At 26.6% G+C, this 17,054-nt stretch overlaps 2 protein-coding genes across 4 annotated transcripts; both read right to left on the minus strand.

The window, feature by feature from the left end:
• Positions 1-4,909: 4,909 nt before the first annotated feature.
• Positions 4,910-13,180, minus strand: LOC123291117 (serine/threonine-protein kinase grp). 3 transcript variants are annotated; one of them, XM_044871579.1, is made up of 7 exons: positions 13,160-13,180; positions 12,298-12,375; positions 9,631-9,854; positions 9,250-9,570; positions 8,665-8,871; positions 6,265-6,635; positions 4,910-5,288 (listed from the first exon to the last, which is right to left on the minus strand). In XM_044871579.1, the coding sequence occupies exons 2-7, from the start codon at positions 12,360-12,362 to the stop codon at positions 5,079-5,081; spliced, it is 1,398 nt and encodes a 465-aa protein (XP_044727514.1). In that variant the 5' UTR covers positions 12,363-12,375; positions 13,160-13,180; the 3' UTR covers positions 4,910-5,078. The 3 variants fall into 3 exon arrangements, with proteins under 3 accessions (XP_044727514.1, XP_044727513.1, XP_044727515.1); XM_044871578.1 differs by lacking the exon at positions 13,160-13,180 and adding an exon at positions 12,557-12,905; XM_044871580.1 differs by lacking the exon at positions 13,160-13,180 and having other exon boundaries at positions 9,631-9,906; positions 12,298-12,348.
• A 987-nt stretch (positions 13,181-14,167) lies between these two features.
• LOC123305061 (protoheme IX farnesyltransferase, mitochondrial) lies at positions 14,168-16,620 on the minus strand. The gene is made up of 6 exons (XM_044886665.1): positions 16,373-16,620; positions 15,695-16,107; positions 15,421-15,596; positions 15,175-15,354; positions 14,455-14,589; positions 14,168-14,380 (listed from the first exon to the last, which is right to left on the minus strand). Exons 1-6 carry the CDS (start codon positions 16,454-16,456, stop codon positions 14,196-14,198), a joined length of 1,173 nt encoding a protein of 390 aa, XP_044742600.1. The 5' UTR covers positions 16,457-16,620; the 3' UTR covers positions 14,168-14,195.
• Positions 16,621-17,054: the final 434 nt, after the last annotated feature.

Consider the following 17,054-nt stretch of genomic DNA (forward strand, 5'->3'; position numbering starts at 1 on the left):
AAACAAAGAAACAAACAAAAAAAAACTCTTAGAATTAATTTTTGAGAACCAAACCAAATAATATTTATTATTACTAATAAAGAAAAATAATTAAATTTGAGATGAATTTTATAAGAATTTATTATTTTAAATCTCAGAATTAATTTAAAAACTCTTTTTAATCAACAATCAAATTACTATTTACTAATTTGTTTAGCTTTTATTTATGCGTATTTTTTTGATATTAATTACATCATAGCACATTTCAGAATCAAATCATTTTTTTACATTTTAGAGTTTCAAATTAATTTAATTTTTTTAGCATAATCAATTAATTTTACACGTAAACAATTTTTTTACACTCAAGCTGTATTTTTCATTTCCTTTCGTTTCAAGAAATAAATTTTCGAATCAATTTTGAGAGACCCTCAAAAAGTATTATTTTATCTTAAAATCTATCATCCTCTGCCTATCAACAAATCAATTTACGTGATTTTTTAATCAATTTTTTTAGTGAGCCTGTGAACATTTTACGTTTAAGAGGGAAAATAAATAAAATTAGCTAGTTCTTTTTTGCTAAAATTTGCTTGCAAAACATTTTTTTAAGTATCAACATACATTACGGAAGAAAAATGCCTAATAATTTACTTTTTTAACGTTGTATAAGCTACAATAAAAATTTTAAAGCTTAATAAGTTGCATAAGCTTATTTTGACATTACATTTTTTACAAACATGTTCTAAAAAAATAAAAGACAAAAAAGTTGCGTGCGAATATAAACACGGCTTAAAAGTTCCGGTTTATTAAAAGCAAAAAAAATTTGTACAGCTTTTATGTAGGTCCTTATTTCTAATGAATAAAATTTGATGGGCAGCTGCGTTAAATTGATCAATGTTCCTTTTCGTCCGTTTTAATAGTTTTACGTGTAAAAAGTTTAATTGATGACGTGGTCATATCAAAATATTAAAAAAAATATATCAAAAATCTATCAACGAATAAAAAAAACTTTAAAATATCATTGCGACATTTATCATATCAAAAATACTCTTCGTTGGAAAAGAAAGTTAATCGAATAATTACATATCTCTAAAAAATAACTGTTTCTGAAATTAATATAATATATATTTTATATTTGTTTTTATATTAAATGGAAAAAAATTGTAGAAAATGTGAAAATTTTACTAACAAAGATAGAAATAACTTCAACTATTTGAAATTTTCTTGTAAATCTTTTTCTTCATATCAAAATATTTCCAAGTAAATATACATAGACTTTGATAAATAAAAAATAGTAAGTGTAAAATCCATTATATTAAAAAAAAATGGTGGCTAAAAACAACCCAGTAATCCGAAATCTTCCATTGTTTTAAAATAATGTAGACAAATGAAATTGTATAATTTATTAAAAAAACGTAGTTAATGTTTTAATTTTTTTATTTTCTATCTGTTGAAAAAGAAGTGCACTCTGAAATATTCGAAGTGTTAAAGGAAAAAATAGATTGTTTAAATGTTTGTCGAATATTTTAGATATTTCAAAGTAGAGGAATTTTATTAAAAAAAAAACTAAAGGTTGCACAATATTGTATTCTGGAATTTATTTAATTATATTTTATTTAAAAGAAGTTTTTAAAAGTGTTCGAAGTACTCTGAAGAACGTAATGGAAATAAGGAAATTGCAATTACGGTTTTCTCGTTTTAAAATTTATTTCAAGTAAAATGTTAATAATATGTTGACCTAATTAGTATTAAGAAATTTTGGAAGAATTACATGAAAAGAAATTAAAGCTCTAGACAAGTTCTTTTTGTAAGAGAGGAATACAATAGTTCCAAAACTCCACAAATAAATTGGCTATCGATATAAACTTTCGAATCAACAATTTTTATTGATTCATAGTTTTTTAAATCAAAGAATTATCAATCAAATCGATTTTTTTACAGTGATCTTTCAAAACCGATGGGAGATATGTGCTTTTAATAAATAAGCTTCATGTTTAGTTAAAATATGGTTCATGCAGCTTCAACTGTCACAGTTGACTTAATACTTGGCAATTAGTTTATAGGTCTTTGTGATTTAAAGGTCTCTCTCTCGCATCTCGAATAGTTTTTGTTTTAATGTGGGGAAACAAATATTTCTGATCTGTTTTCTTTCTTTTTTTGAAATCTACATACTTTTAAAGTTTTAAACTTTCTTTTAAAATGGCCCGTGAGCCTTTGTTTATTGCAGCTGAGGAACTATACTAGCCCGTCATGTACTTAAAAAAGTTAATCTTACAGTCAGCGGCTATGAACAAATTTAATATTATTTACCTTCCAAAATAGATAATCACGCGTATTTCTTTGCAGGCTTCGAACTCATTTAAAAATTACTCTAACACAAATAATTTTATTCGATTTGTATAAAGAATATTTTTCACAGTTCCTTAGTAAAAAAATATTGTTTTTTTATAATAAATTGCGACGATGCATTCACTGCCAGTGATGTAAAAAACTTAATATTCTTTATACAAATTTAAATTATTATATTTTATAATTATATGTATTAAGTTTTAATTGAAAGTCTAGTTTAGGTGAGGGGTTGGCCCTAATAATGCAGCTTTGACAATGTCCAAAATTTTTATGATTAACGCTTTTAAATACATTTTTCTTTTTACAAATATTTTATGATATTAAATATATTTACTTTACATTTTTTAAATAATTTTTTGTGATTTTTATTTAAATGAAAAAAAAAAAAAACAAAAAAACAAAACCGATTGATTATTATTATTGCATAATAAAATAATATTGTTATTAATTACTATTGAATAATATAATATATAAATATATAAATATTATAAATAAAATCACACAATTATAGGCTTTATATCAATATCGAAAACTGTAAATAATAAAAAGATTAAACAAAAAATTAATAAACTCTAATGCTTTTTTATTTTAACTCCAACAAATAAATCCTCAGCGTGTATTATTTTCAACAAATTTTTCATAAAAATTTTGTTTATTATGTCCCTGTATAGTAAAACCAGTATGACAGCTTAAAGGTAAGTTTACATTAAAATTATTTATAATGTAATCGGTAATGCTATAAGCGACATTAATTTTCGTAACCATAATCGCAGACGTAAGATAAATAAAGAGAGAAAGACGCCTCTCTTACTTTTAAGCTTTTCACTCAAGCTTTTATTGAGACCATTTTTTGATTGATTGAGCACTCTGTATTACAAATGTATTTTAGTACGAGGATATGACGAACACAGCTTCAGACAGACTTCTTATTATCAAATTTTTTAATCTATAGAGTATTGGCAAATGAATCATTGAGGTATACAGGGTGCCCATGACTCGATGGTCATAGCTTAAGAGAATATTCTCTGAACTCTTTTAAGGCGAAAGTGCCTTTTGGACTTTTGACCAAAACCCAATAGTTAAAGAGTTGCCACTTTTTGTTATAAGAGTTAAATCTAAAGATATATATACATACAGTATCGTTTAAGAAACGAATCTTAACGTATAAGTCGAATTTCGATATACTTATAGGTCGAAACATAAGTAATAAAAAATCAATAATATATTCTGACAAAAAAACGAAAAATAATGTGATTTTAATCAACACGGTATGCAAATTTTTAAGGCCTGTGGAGGGTAACGTATCCGGGCACGTGTTCCTTATATACCCCAAAATGCTAATTTTAGCGTATATTAACATCCCTTAGATTATTGATTTATTCTGTTACACCTGGTATACTATTACAAACAACACATTTTTAATTATGTTGCTTCTTATGATTTGGAAGCAAATGAGACTTATAAAAGTTTTGGACGTCAGAAGTATATTTCTGTTAGTTGATAATAGGTTTATAGTTTTTCAAATGATACATTTCAAAAACGGAGAAAAAGTGTTTAGTGGTAATACCTTAAATTCATCTTCGTTTGGCGTTAATTTACCCATCTATAAAAAACCTTTGAAGACTCGCTTTTTGGGTCATATTAATCACACATGATCGTGTTTAAATTAGAAATACAGAATCCATGTAAAATTATGAAGCAGCTCTTTAAACATGTCAGAAATGTAGAGTCGATAAAGTTGCGCAACGCCGGCGTGATTCGATATGAAACTTTTTTGAAACAACTAAATGATGTTTTCACAAAAATTGGTTTGGTGTTAAGATTTTTAGTTTTTTTAGCATTTTATAATTTTCATTCTAGAACTGACTAAAACTGTTACATAATCGTACATAGTCGTGTATTCCTTTTTTTTGTCCGCTTAAAATGACCTATAATTGATGTCCAAAACTATTTATTTAATAGATTAACGCCAACCGAATATTAATTCGAAGTTTACTTACATTTTTTCATTATTTGAAGTGTAGAATTCGAAAATTTATTTTTGATCATTAAAATTTGGAGATGCCGAAGCTATATCGATTTGAACTTTTTACACGCGTTTATTAAAACATTTCAATCATTATTTGATAATGACGTTTTAAACAAAAATTGGCTAACTGAATTGTTTTGTTGTTAAGATCTAATATAATTCTTTCAAGATTCTTCGAGAAAAAAAGATATTGAAACAATTCAAAATGGATTTTGAAACAAGGCAATAGTTCTTTCAGAATCTAATCTTTTTCTGGAAAAATTTTTTTTCGTGATCTCATTTAGTACAGCCTAAATAAAAGTGATTTACCACTTTTGGTAAAATTTCTCGAAAACCAGACGTAATAAAGCAATTTTAAGGTTAGATTCGAGTTTAGCATGGTAAAAACTTGGCATCTTCCGTGGAAGCCATAATAGTTATATTAAATAAACACAGTATGAAAGATGAAATATAGAATTTAACTGTCAAAATTAAAAAGTAAACGTATTTTTAAATGAATATATTTAAAAATATTTGTACAACAAAGTATAAAAAATTTAAAAAGTAATACACACATTATAAAAAATACATAAAAATCACTTTACACTTAACTTATGATAGCAATTGACAAGATTCTATTTTTTAAAGCTACAAAATGTATTGACTATATAATCTATATTCTAATTTTTTAACAGATCTATTTAATTAATTATTCTTGAAGACAACACTATCATGCAAATAATTTTCACTTGGTCGGAACCAGCCACAATGTATCGATGGCACCTTTTACAATAATATTCTGGAAATGTTGTTTAATTTTAACAAAACGTCTTTTGAATTCTAAGCCACAGCCTTTAGATAATCTAAAGTCAACTAGTATATGACCATCCATATCTAACACATGAGCTTTAAATACCAACTGCATATTTCGACAATCCATTGTAGTTATTGTTACCTGAAATATTTGAAATTTTTATTGAAATTACTAAACTTTTGGAACGAGATACATTCTTAACATCTACAATAATATAATTATTAATATAACTATTAGTGTACAATCAATAGAAACCGAGATATTTCATGAACTTAAATTGATTTTATTGACTGATACTCAACACTGTCTATACGGTATTTCAACAATTAATTCAGTTAATTGTTATTTTCACTTATTAATAACAGTTTTTTGTATAAAATATTCTTTTAGATACCTTTTCGTAAAATTTCAATGGTTATTTTTAAATAGAAAGACGTGTTTGAGATAGACTATTTTTGCATATTTGATTCGAAAGATGAATATTTTAAATAAAATTTAAAGATGAATATTCTAAATAAAATTAGGAGCCAATTCAAAATTAAGGTATTTCCAGCATGGTATTTGCAGTTTCTATGTTAAAGCAATGGTACAATTTTTTTTTCGACAGAATTTAACGAAAAATTAAATTTAAGAATTTAATAATGCTTACTATTAATTCCCAAAGTTTCAGAAATTTTGACCGTTTAAAATGGGAAATAATTATGCCAACGTCCCAATTTCGATCAATTTACGTCAAAATTAATATCTCGAAAGTGAAAATTAATTTCTAAATTTTTTTTTTAGAATTTTATTGTACAAACATTTTTTTCTACTTTTTCTTCAATATATAATAATATCATAAAAAATAGTTGGAGAGACCGGACATTTTACATGCTTTAAATGGGACATGACCCTCAAAATCGCGAACTTTGTCTTTAAATATCTCGCGATCTAAACGGTCAAAAATTATGAAATTTTAGGAATTCATAAATAAAGCTATTATAAACCCGAGAAAAAAAATTCGGCCAAATCTGTCGAAAAGTGATTTCATGCTGGTACTACCTTAATTTTAATTATGCTCTCAAATCAAAATTTAATAAAAATCTTTAGTTTATATAAATAATTTGTTTTGACTTACCATTCCTGAATTTATACTCCATTTGAATGACTGCTTATCGAAATAATCACATAATTGTTGTACGGTAGTTTCCCAATTTGTATTTACAAAGAAACGTGTCATACGTTTCACTAATTTTTGATAATGATTTTGATTAACAGGCGATTGTGTGAAATGTAGTTGTGTACTTAATAGTAAATCGTCTAAGTGGGTTGGTTGTGAGAAACTGATAATATCATTTGTGTTATGTGTGACTGCCGTAGCTACATCATTAATATTTGATACACGTAACGATTCCGGTTGAGATTGACATATTTTTCCATCAACATCATCAATAAATCCAGCGCCATAGCATTTTCGTTTTGGTGATCCCGGACAATTGGTCTTCTCATCTGTTGTTTGTATGTAACATTTAAAATTTTAAAACACAAGTCGTAACTTCATTTCATAACATTAAAATCTAATAAATTAAATGTATTTTACATTGTTATCAAATAGCATTTTGTACTAAAATATGATATTTAGCATTCAAAAATAGATAACACATTTCCCTGTATCATTTTTTTTGAAACAAAAGGTTTATGACTGAGTGCTAACCTTTAGGACTGGTAGATCAGTCGAATATGTAAACATGAATAATTTCATCAATTTATGAACAGAATCTTAAAATTTGTAAATTTTCGTTTTTTATTTGTCATTTTAAAATATAATTAAATAATCAATGGAAAAGTGAACTGATTCGACATTTGCAATGCAGGATTGTCCTTCGTCCAAAACCCGAAAAATTGACATCCTGTTTTGCAAAATGTTAAACTCCTTCACCTTTATATGTTAAATACCTTTGTATTAGAATAAAAAAAATATAAAAAAATAAATCAAGTTTAAAATTGACAAAAAAAAAAAAAAAAAATTAGGAGCCCTGCGTAATTTTTCCATTTTCCAGAATTTTTTAAATTTAAAATTGTTTTAGGTAAACCATAACGAAGCTACATTCGAAGTTAGTAATTGATTGTGAAAAGGGGCCAACGACTGTAAATTATTTATTAGAATAACAAATTTTTAGCTCCTGTGTTTTTTATTACAATTCACATCTCAATAACAGGGATTAAGGAAATTTAAATTTGGTTCAAATATTTTTTTCCCGTTACTTTATTGGCTGAACATTTGAAATAAACCACTATTTTAGTAATTAATATCTTTTTAATTAGTTCAAATAATTAATAAAAGTACAAATTCAGTGAGAGAAATTTAAATTTCTAAAACGGACGTGGTGTCATAGTATGTGACTTGTCAGGCTTGTTGACATACTGTATGCTATTAATTACTTATATTTTTTATGGTATTACCATGGATATATATTATAATTACTACATCCGTGGGTATTATACCTGTAGTAAACCGTACATTGAACTATCACAAACTGACAGATCACATATTAATACGTCATTAACAGAGAGCGGCAAAAGGGCTGCGTTTAAACATCTCAAAATTCAGCAGTATTTATATTCTTTACTATGATGTTATAACGGTATAAACAATGAATTAAAAATATAAAAAAATAGATGAATATTCCCTATCATGTTTAAAAACTGATATTTTAATAAAAAACTAGGCCAGACAAATTTTAAAAAAAAATATGATTGCTTTAACAATGTTTTGTCTTGATCCTTTTTGATTATTCGTAAATTATTGAAATAAGCAACTCTGCAACTATTTTTATTCAAATGATTAAGATATCGAAATAATTTTTGTTCGAATTGTTTTCACAACCTTGAAAACTCGACTCGTGTTCCTCGAGATTGTAATTATATATCTGATTGAGGAAGAAGGAAAATTTTCTTATCCTATATTCTAGAATCAGAATGAAATCGCATTCAATTATCTTAACTTTTTAATCGCATTCAATTATTTTACTTTTTACAAATGAACTACTGCCCGCTGTACAGAAAGGAAAATGGAATTAAGAGTGATTTTTGTGAATGTTTTGTCCCACAACCAAGCTTTTACTAACAATGAAAAATGCATTTTAGTTGTTTCTCATTAATCAGCTTTGCTTTGGTAATCTAGCTTTATGAAATATCAAAAACTAATCATACCGCTATAATACCAAAGAAAAGACAAAAAATGATTTCACTATGAACATGAAATAAATCAAGAAAATTGGATAAAAAATACCTTCTGAAGGCTATCATCACAAAACAACAGGTACCAAATTTCTCTGAGAATTCCAAAACTATCTCAGAGTCACTTAGTACCTGAAATTATGAAATGAATTATTTCGAACTGATACTTTCATGAAGTTAAAACAAACTATAACTTTCTTCTATATCCAGAAATTTCCACGACATCGAAAATATAGTAAATCTAAATAAATTGAAATAAATGTATAATTTGAAATAAAATTTATTTTTATTAACTTACCGTTCGAGGTAAATGTATGACACATCCAACGATTTTTATGAATTTGATCCAATGTAGCTCGTTTTTCTGGTTCCGCTTTCAATATCGAATAAATTAATGATAATGCCATATTACCAATTTTATTCCATGGCGAAAAGGAAGGAAACTGTTCTTCGCGAAATTTATGATATTCAGGACAATCTAACGCTGGTTTATCCCAGGGTAATTCTGGATAAACATAAAATTATCGTTTCAATCAATAATTACGCATGTATCAATTTGCTGACTATGAATTTAAAATATTTATATGATTATTAATTAGTATATATTTTGACAAAAATAATTTGTTATAGTTGCATCCTGCGGAATGAACGGAATCTTATTAAAAAAAAAAAAAAACAAAGTTAAAATGTATTTTCTTAATAAACTCCTATTGTTGAAATTTCCATCGATGAATATAAAGGTTTTTATAACTTTGGTCTCATAGCTTTGGGTTATGAAAATGTCACCAACAGCTAGGATACCAAAGATACAACAACTTTTCATGACAAGAATGACGCTTAAAATAAAAACAGAGTTAATAATAATTTCTAAACATAAACTCACCTCCGGTGAGCATTGCAACAAGAATAATACCACATGACCAGATATCAACTGGCTGAGCACGATACGGTCGTTTAAGAACTTCGGGTGCAACATATGGTAAGGTTCCACATCGTGTTTCGAGGGGACGTTCTTTCCCTCGCACTCTAAATATAGTAGCCATACCAAAATCTGTTATTTTTAAATTATCGTTTGCATCTAATAATAAATTTTCTGGTTTCAAATCGCGATGACAAACACCTTTTTTGTGCAAATATTCAACGCCTGACATCAATTGCCGCATATATTTTTGTGCAATTAATTCAGGCATACCTACGTCCGGTTCTAAAAATTTCAAAATAACATAAGAAATCTAAACAGCCAAAGAAAATATTTATTAGCTACCTATTCGATCAAATAATTCACCTCCAGCGGCGTATTCTAAAAAAATATATTCTTTGTGACCTTCCTTTCTTTGCCCATAATAACGAATTATCGATGGATCGTTTAACATACGATGGATACATATTTCTTTTTGCACATTTTCTGAAGCTTTTGGATGCTTTTCTAAATCTATCATTTTCATTGCTACTGCATCGCTAGTTGTTTTGTTAACCAATAATTTTACTCTAACATAAAAAGCAGGAAATATTTATTAAGTAATTCTCGTTTTCGGAAGTTCTATCAAAAAAAAAAAACGACAATGAGATCGTGTTTTCTGATTTTATTGACATATTGTTAAATTTGAAATAAGTTAGCAAATTTTGTTGTAACAGCTTAGAATACATATATCATTACATAGTTCATTTTAATATTTTTTTATAAACTACATCATTATAGAAAATGTAGTCCTTCCATAAAAAAAGAGCTTTGTAGTCGTCAATAGAAATTAGATTATCGTAATTGTTTGCAGGAAAGATATTCGTTACTCATTGGAAAGAATGATCAAGTTACTTGAGAAAAAATTGTTTTGACTATAACTTAGTTATCTGCCATTTAAATTTAAATCATTCAAATGAAAAGCAAAATTTAAACGTCCAACGATGCAATTATAAATACACAATTTATATAATTATCGATAATCAAAACAATTTTGTATAAATATGGTTTAATTGCGATAAAACACGACCTCGCACGACAAATGAAATTATTGTTATTAAAACTAATTTATTTAGAAATAAATCTTACTAGCTTTACAATTTTTGATATTGTTAATTTAAAATGATAATTACATTTTAATTAATTTTATTATAATATTTTCTAATTGAAATATGTAAACATTTTAATGATTCATAACTTATTAATGTAAAACATTAACCTTAGTATATGAATTGGTAAAGTGAATTTATTTGCATATTTCGTTATTCCGTAGATGCATAGACCACCCATGATCTAAGTTGAATTTTATTTCAAAGCATGCATAACCCAATGTTTTTCAATCTAGCGGGCTGATTTTAGTTACAAAGGGATAGAAGTTTATCCAAAAATACGAACAGGCTTTTATTGAATATTATTTATTGAAAGTATTTTGAATGACAATCAATTATTTCAAAATTAAATATTAAAATAATAAATTAAACTTATATTCCCAAAATTTATTTGCACCTTGCTTAATTTTGCCACGTCAATAAAGTAAAATTTATTTAACGATTAATCTAACAAGATGAGAGGATCCAAATGAAGTTTTCAATTTTTTAGCTATGGGAAAAAGTACGAAACTACAAAATTTCCTATTTTTTATATTCATTCATTGAAAAATATTGATAATTTTATTCGTATGCAAATATTTTTTAAGTGATAAATAAAACAATTGAATTATTGTTTTATGCCAATATTACTCTTCTATTGTGAATAGAGATTCAAAACTTAATGATAAGAATAAAAATGCTAACTAACATGTGATACTGAAAGTGGCGTATGCTCTGGTGGATATATAACCGCAAACGTGAGAAGTCTAGCCGATAATTTGACTCCATTTTAGAAACAGTATGTGTAACTGTTTTATTTCAGTAATTTCTCTATTTTAAAATCTAATAAATCTAAATCATAGCTTCTGAACTGGCTAATCGATTCCAATTTTTTTTCTTTTAAATTAGTCCAAATATAAAACATGTTAGAAAAATTTAACTAAGCAGGCTAATGAATTTTGTAAATTATTACTTTTACCAAATTTTAAAAAAATATGCAACAAAAAATTAGCCGAGCATTATAAAAACATCTTCAATTTTAAGTAGATATGGTAAAGAACATCTTGTTTTCGAAAAAATTGATTTGTCTCAGAAAAATGTTCTCATTAAACACGTTTAATTTTTTTGCCTTCATAAAATTAATTTTTTTCTAGGCCAGACCCGCTTTTTAAATTGCTAGACATTTTTCCATATATAGTAAAATTTTGAAAGTATTTTTTTTATTCGACCGGTTAATTTTTGTTACTAATTTCAAAAATTCTGGAAATAGTAGTTAACAAAAACATATCACGCCTTATCGAATTAACCTGATTTTCTATTGTTTTCATTTATATTTTTAGGCGTGTTATGACGTATTTGCTACTGTGATGCGATCTTGAACTAAAATTTTTATTGAAACTATGATTTTTTCTTCTCATTTTAAAATTTACTTAAAAAACCGTTAAAATAACAGACAACTTTAAAAATTATTCTATCTTGTAAACAAAAAACATACAAAGATACTTTTTTTTTAATGTAATATGTATTATTTTTTAACCAAATGAATGATTCTTGAGAATCCTTCAAACAAACACAATTTTCTTAGTAAAAAATTAATTTTCAAAAGGGTGGGGCGATTTTACAATACCTATTTCATAAATTGTTTAAGCATTTAGCTTATAAACAAAGCATCGATGTTTGTCTGTTTATGTTTCATACATAGTATAACAAAATTAATTGAGAAAATTTTGCCAAAAACCAGAGAAAAACGTAATTAAATTATTTAAATTTTTTGAACTGGTGAATTTAATTATTTGAATCTATCTACCTTTTAGTTTGAAATCAAAAATTACAAAAAAAGCAAACAATAAATTTTAAATCTAATGTTAAATTTAAATTTACTTACTCTCCAAATGCTCCTTCCCCTAAGGTACTTACAATGGTCCAATCTTCAACAAAATCTGTACCCATGTTACTAAATTATCTAATCACGCAAAATAAATAAAAAATAAACAGATTAAATATAAAATAAATACTTAAATACAATATATTAAATTTCATCCAACTGGGAAAATTAATGATTGGATAGCATAAGACGATTGATCAATATCTTAAGTAACAAATAGACAATTCAAATAAAAGCAATGAATAAAAAATGTACTTACCAATAATTATATACTATTGGAAATTAATTCGATAATGCATTAAAATAAATTGAATATATTGACATAACACGTGGTTAAGTGCCGGATACATAATGAGCGAACAATAGAACACAGGGATGATGGCTGCTCGCCAGGTAACGGACTATGAAAATCAAAGACCCCGGGGCTATTCACTAAATAATTACTATTTAATATTATCAATCTGGCCACATTTTCAATAAATTTTATTGTCTTGAATTTATTTATTTTAAATTAACCACTAGATTTGTACTAATCGACAATCTATTTAGATATGATTTTAGTATTGAAATATTATTAAGCCGATTGCATCTAAATGACCAAAACGCGACAGCCATGGCAAATAGAAAAATTTGTGATGATCGGTAGCGTTGTCAATACCAACATTAAATAGTAAATATACACTAAGAATATCGATTACGTCACATAATTTATATATTTTTAATTTCTTCAAATTTATTTTACAAAATTTATCAAGTGAAACATTTACAAATAAGTTTAATTATATATTTCAATTACTAAATTTCGAACTATTTAATAAACGAACAAAAGTATATAATTTTAGTAATATTCAATATTACTTACATTATCGATGTCGTAAAACTCCCTACAATATATTTTTAAAAACCCTAGAACCATAGATAAAATTACTATTACAATATCTTTGCTTAGAACATATTATTTGGGTTTACACCTCTTATTATACCATGCATATATGTAATATGCAAGGTATACTAAGTTTGGTCCCAAGTTTGTAACGCTTAAAAATTTTGATATAGATTTTCATAGAATTACCTAATTAGTCCATATCCGGTTGTCTGTCCGTCTTTCTGCCAACACGATAACTCAAAAACGAAAAAAGCTATGAAGATGAAATTTTTACAGCGTACTCAGGAGTAAAAAGTGAGGTCAAGTTCTTAAATGAACAACATAGGTCAATTGAGTCTTGGGTCCGTGGGACCCACCTTGTAAACCGTTAGAGATAGAACAAAATTTTAAATGTAAAAAATGTTCCTTATCAACTTTTATTAACAACTTTTGTTTGAAACATTTTTTCGTAAACATCACTATTTACCCGTGAGGGCGCAAATTAGGCGTAAATTGCATAGTATATATGTATATGGCAATATCAGCTATATTAGTTATGTATGTGTGGCATGTATGCATGTGTACTGTGTATGTATGTGATAAAGTAATCAATACTGTTTATGTATGGTATTTCAACAATTAACTCTGTCAATTGTTTGTTTTCACTTGTTTAATATATATATAATAAAATAATGAAAATTAAAAGGGAGTAAACATTAAACGAATTTTTCGAGAAAAATTTATTGACCCATGAAAATTAAATTACAACTTTCTAAGTTAATTAATTTTAATAAATAATTTTATGAATTATTTGATGGATAAATAATTATATAAATTCAATATATTATAATTTTTATTTGCCTGTTCAAAAACGAAAATAAAGAAAAATATTACTTCATAAAAGTTTATTTTCGTATATTTTTCCAAAAGAAAAATATTACTTTTATTTATGTACACTGTACAACATTATTGTTTAAAATAACACAGTTTATTAAATAACAGTTATAACATTTAAAACTAAATAAGCGTACTATCATAATGGTACAATTGGGCTAATTGGTAACGATGTTTCCAATTTTATTTTCTTATCATTTTCTTTTAAAAACCAATGTTTCTTATTTATTAAGAATAAAATCATTATTAACGGCAGATGAATTAGTGAAAATCTGAACAGTTTTCGTGATGAATTACTATCAGATTTTTTATAAAATAAATATGCTAAAATGAAAAAAAAAATGAGATTAATTTTTGTTTAATGTATTAATATACAAATTAAAAGTAGTTGATCGTACCTAAGTACAAGAAGTATAGATTTAAAGGTGTTGCTTCTAAAACAAACCACCAATTTGTAACATCTAAAATTGGAGACGCTATTGTTAACAATTCTAATGCCAATGTATATCGGAGTGCTACCCTTCTGCAGAGTCCTGTAACAAATGTATAGGTATAAATTTTATGGACACTTAAACAATTTGGTTGAAGTTTCGAAAAATTCCACTCCCTGATAAAAATCAGTTAATCAATTTTAGATATGCTCCTCTCATATGATATATGGTATCGCAAAAAGGTTTTGACACAATTGTTTTTGTGATACAAATTTAATGTAAACTATAATCAGTTCCAAGCTTACATGACAACCAACCTACTCTTCGTGAACTTCAAAGCAAAAAATAATAATTAATCAAATATAAAAATAAAAAGACTTTTGGACTCTTTACTGGTAATTAATGTTTAGATTCTTAACAGTATGACAATGACTTAATTAATCCATTTCCTGAAATTCATCTGTCTATAATTAGTAACTTCAAATTGAACTGTAAAATATAAAAGAAAAGCAAATGAAAAAAATGAAACGACAAATGGCTTTAAAAATCTTAATTCATGGAAGTTTGATGGTCAAAACGAAATTTCTTTTGAAATAACACATAGTGTATACTATTATATTATATTTTCAATAAATTAAAGAGAGAATTTTTACTACTCTAATTCATGTTTTCATAGGAAATATATACCTGGATTTGTAACTGCCATCATCCTGTAGCCAGCCCGAGAATAATCTGGTCTTAAATTCCACGATAGTGCGTTAAAATGTGGAAATTGCCATGCATATAATAAACCAGCCATTATCCAAGCACCAGCGCCTAAAGAACCAGCGCACGCTGCCCACCCCATTAAAGGTGGTATAGCTCCAACTATAAATAAATAAATACATGTAAATAATACAAATTTTACAAAATTAGTAATTGAAATGTCCTTACCTATTGATCCTACCCAAGTATTTAAAATACTGATTCGTTTTAATGGAGTGTATACTGAGGTATATAGAATTAAATTTGCTGCTCCCAGTGCGGCTGTTAAACCATTAACACCAAGTGCTAATGTGGTAACACCGGCAATGCCAGAAACTACAGCAAAGCCCATGGCATGAGTTGGTCTAAAATTATAAAATAATTTACGTTAATTTAATGAACCAATTAAAATAATTTAAATACATGGAATGAATGAATAAAAAATTAATTGGAATGTACTCACGTTAAATGACCCAGCACAAGAACACGATTTTTTGTACGAGACATTTGAGCATCAAAAGGAACTTCATGAAATTGGTTTATTGAATTTGCTGCTCCCGATAATAACCCAGTACCCACTGAACATAATAAAAATGTTGTTAGATCAAACGGTGCTGGAGCAACTGCATATCCACCCATACTAGTAATAACCACCAAAGATGTTAATCTAAACTTAGATAATTTGAGGTAGCAATCTGTTAAATTTGAAAGTTCAGCAGAAGGTGTTACTTTCCACGTCATTAACTCTTTTGGTTTTAGATTTCTAATAACTTCTTTTACTTCATTTTTTAACGAATAGTCAGTAACATTTATGGTGGCTTCTTGTTGCATTTGCTTATTTTTCGATATGTTTGGTGATGATAGTATCGAACCATTCTAAAAATTATATTTAATTTAAATTAAGTCACATTTCTAAAAATTCATTTCTGTACGATGGTACTCTAGATGTAAACTATCATTTGTATCATATCTACAAAACAGAATAATGTTTTGAATTCAATGGAAAGCGAGGAAAAAGTATTGATGGAAAATCCACCAATCTAAATTCGATAATGTGATTTTTGTCTCCTGTAAAATTTGCAAAATGTCAGTTACGATAGTTTACCTCTGGGGTACAGATTTAAATGTATTTACTACTTACATGTATGTGTTTTAACGCCTTATGATAAACTTTTAAATACGTTGAAATATCTCGGGTCCATAATCTAGCAGATAATATTGACATTATGCAATCAAACAGAATCTACATTATTTTTCATTAAAAAACGTTTTGATAAAGTATATTTTCTATCATATTAGAAAAAACTGTGTATTTTATGCATTTATTCAAAACAATCAAATATCCAATGTGGAAATATTCGATCCGTTAAGGTTAGGAAAACCCTATTTACAATCTATTTGATAAATCAATTATTAGATAACATTCCAAAATTGACAATATAATAGACATCTATATTTAATGATTCATTTTAAACTGAAGGTGCGTTTCTTTGCTAACTATTTTAGTCTATTTCCATAGACTATTTATAATAGACCGTGCTTCAATCAGTTCAATCATAATATGTGTGTGTAAGGTAAGTGTGTTCAGCGTAAAAGATCATATCTTCTCAAGACAGGATGGACTATTGGCTGCTGGCTATGATAAGTACACACCAACTACAAATGTATTTTAGCATTATGCATGTTACGTTCTAGCCATTACTTTGAAGTAGAGATATTTTAGTTAGTGGAGGCTTGCTATATAATATGTTATTTTAGTAATTAACTAGTTCAATTCCAGCAGCAGCGTCAAAAAATTTTTTTCGTGTCATTTTTAATCTATT

Source organism: Chrysoperla carnea, chromosome 1 (assembly GCF_905475395.1).
Source record: "Chrysoperla carnea chromosome 1, inChrCarn1.1, whole genome shotgun sequence".
NCBI classification, from domain to species: domain Eukaryota; kingdom Metazoa; phylum Arthropoda; class Insecta; order Neuroptera; family Chrysopidae; genus Chrysoperla; species Chrysoperla carnea.

Bases quoted from the DNA above. Each gene is read 5' to 3' on its own strand.
- LOC123291117 (XM_044871579.1), bottom strand. From the start codon at position 12,362: ATGGGTACAGATTTTGTTGAAGATTGGACCATTGTAAGTACCTTAGGG. The intron at 8,872-9,249 runs GTGAGTTTATGT...ATGTTTATCCAG, and splicing joins TGTTGCAATGCTCACCGGAG to AATTACCCTGGGATAAACCA. The intron at 5,289-6,264 runs GTAAGTCAAAAC...CAAATATTTCAG, and splicing joins GGAGTATAAATTCAGGAATG to GTAACAATAACTACAATGGA.
- LOC123305061 (XM_044886665.1), bottom strand. From the start codon at position 16,456: ATGTCAATATTATCTGCTAGATTATGGACCCGAGATATTTCAACGTAT. The intron at 15,355-15,420 runs GTAAGGACATTT...ATTTATTTATAG, and splicing joins TACTTGGGTAGGATCAATAG to TTGGAGCTATACCACCTTTA. The intron at 14,590-15,174 runs GTATATATTTCC...CATTTGTTACAG, and splicing joins GATGGCAGTTACAAATCCAG to GACTCTGCAGAAGGGTAGCA.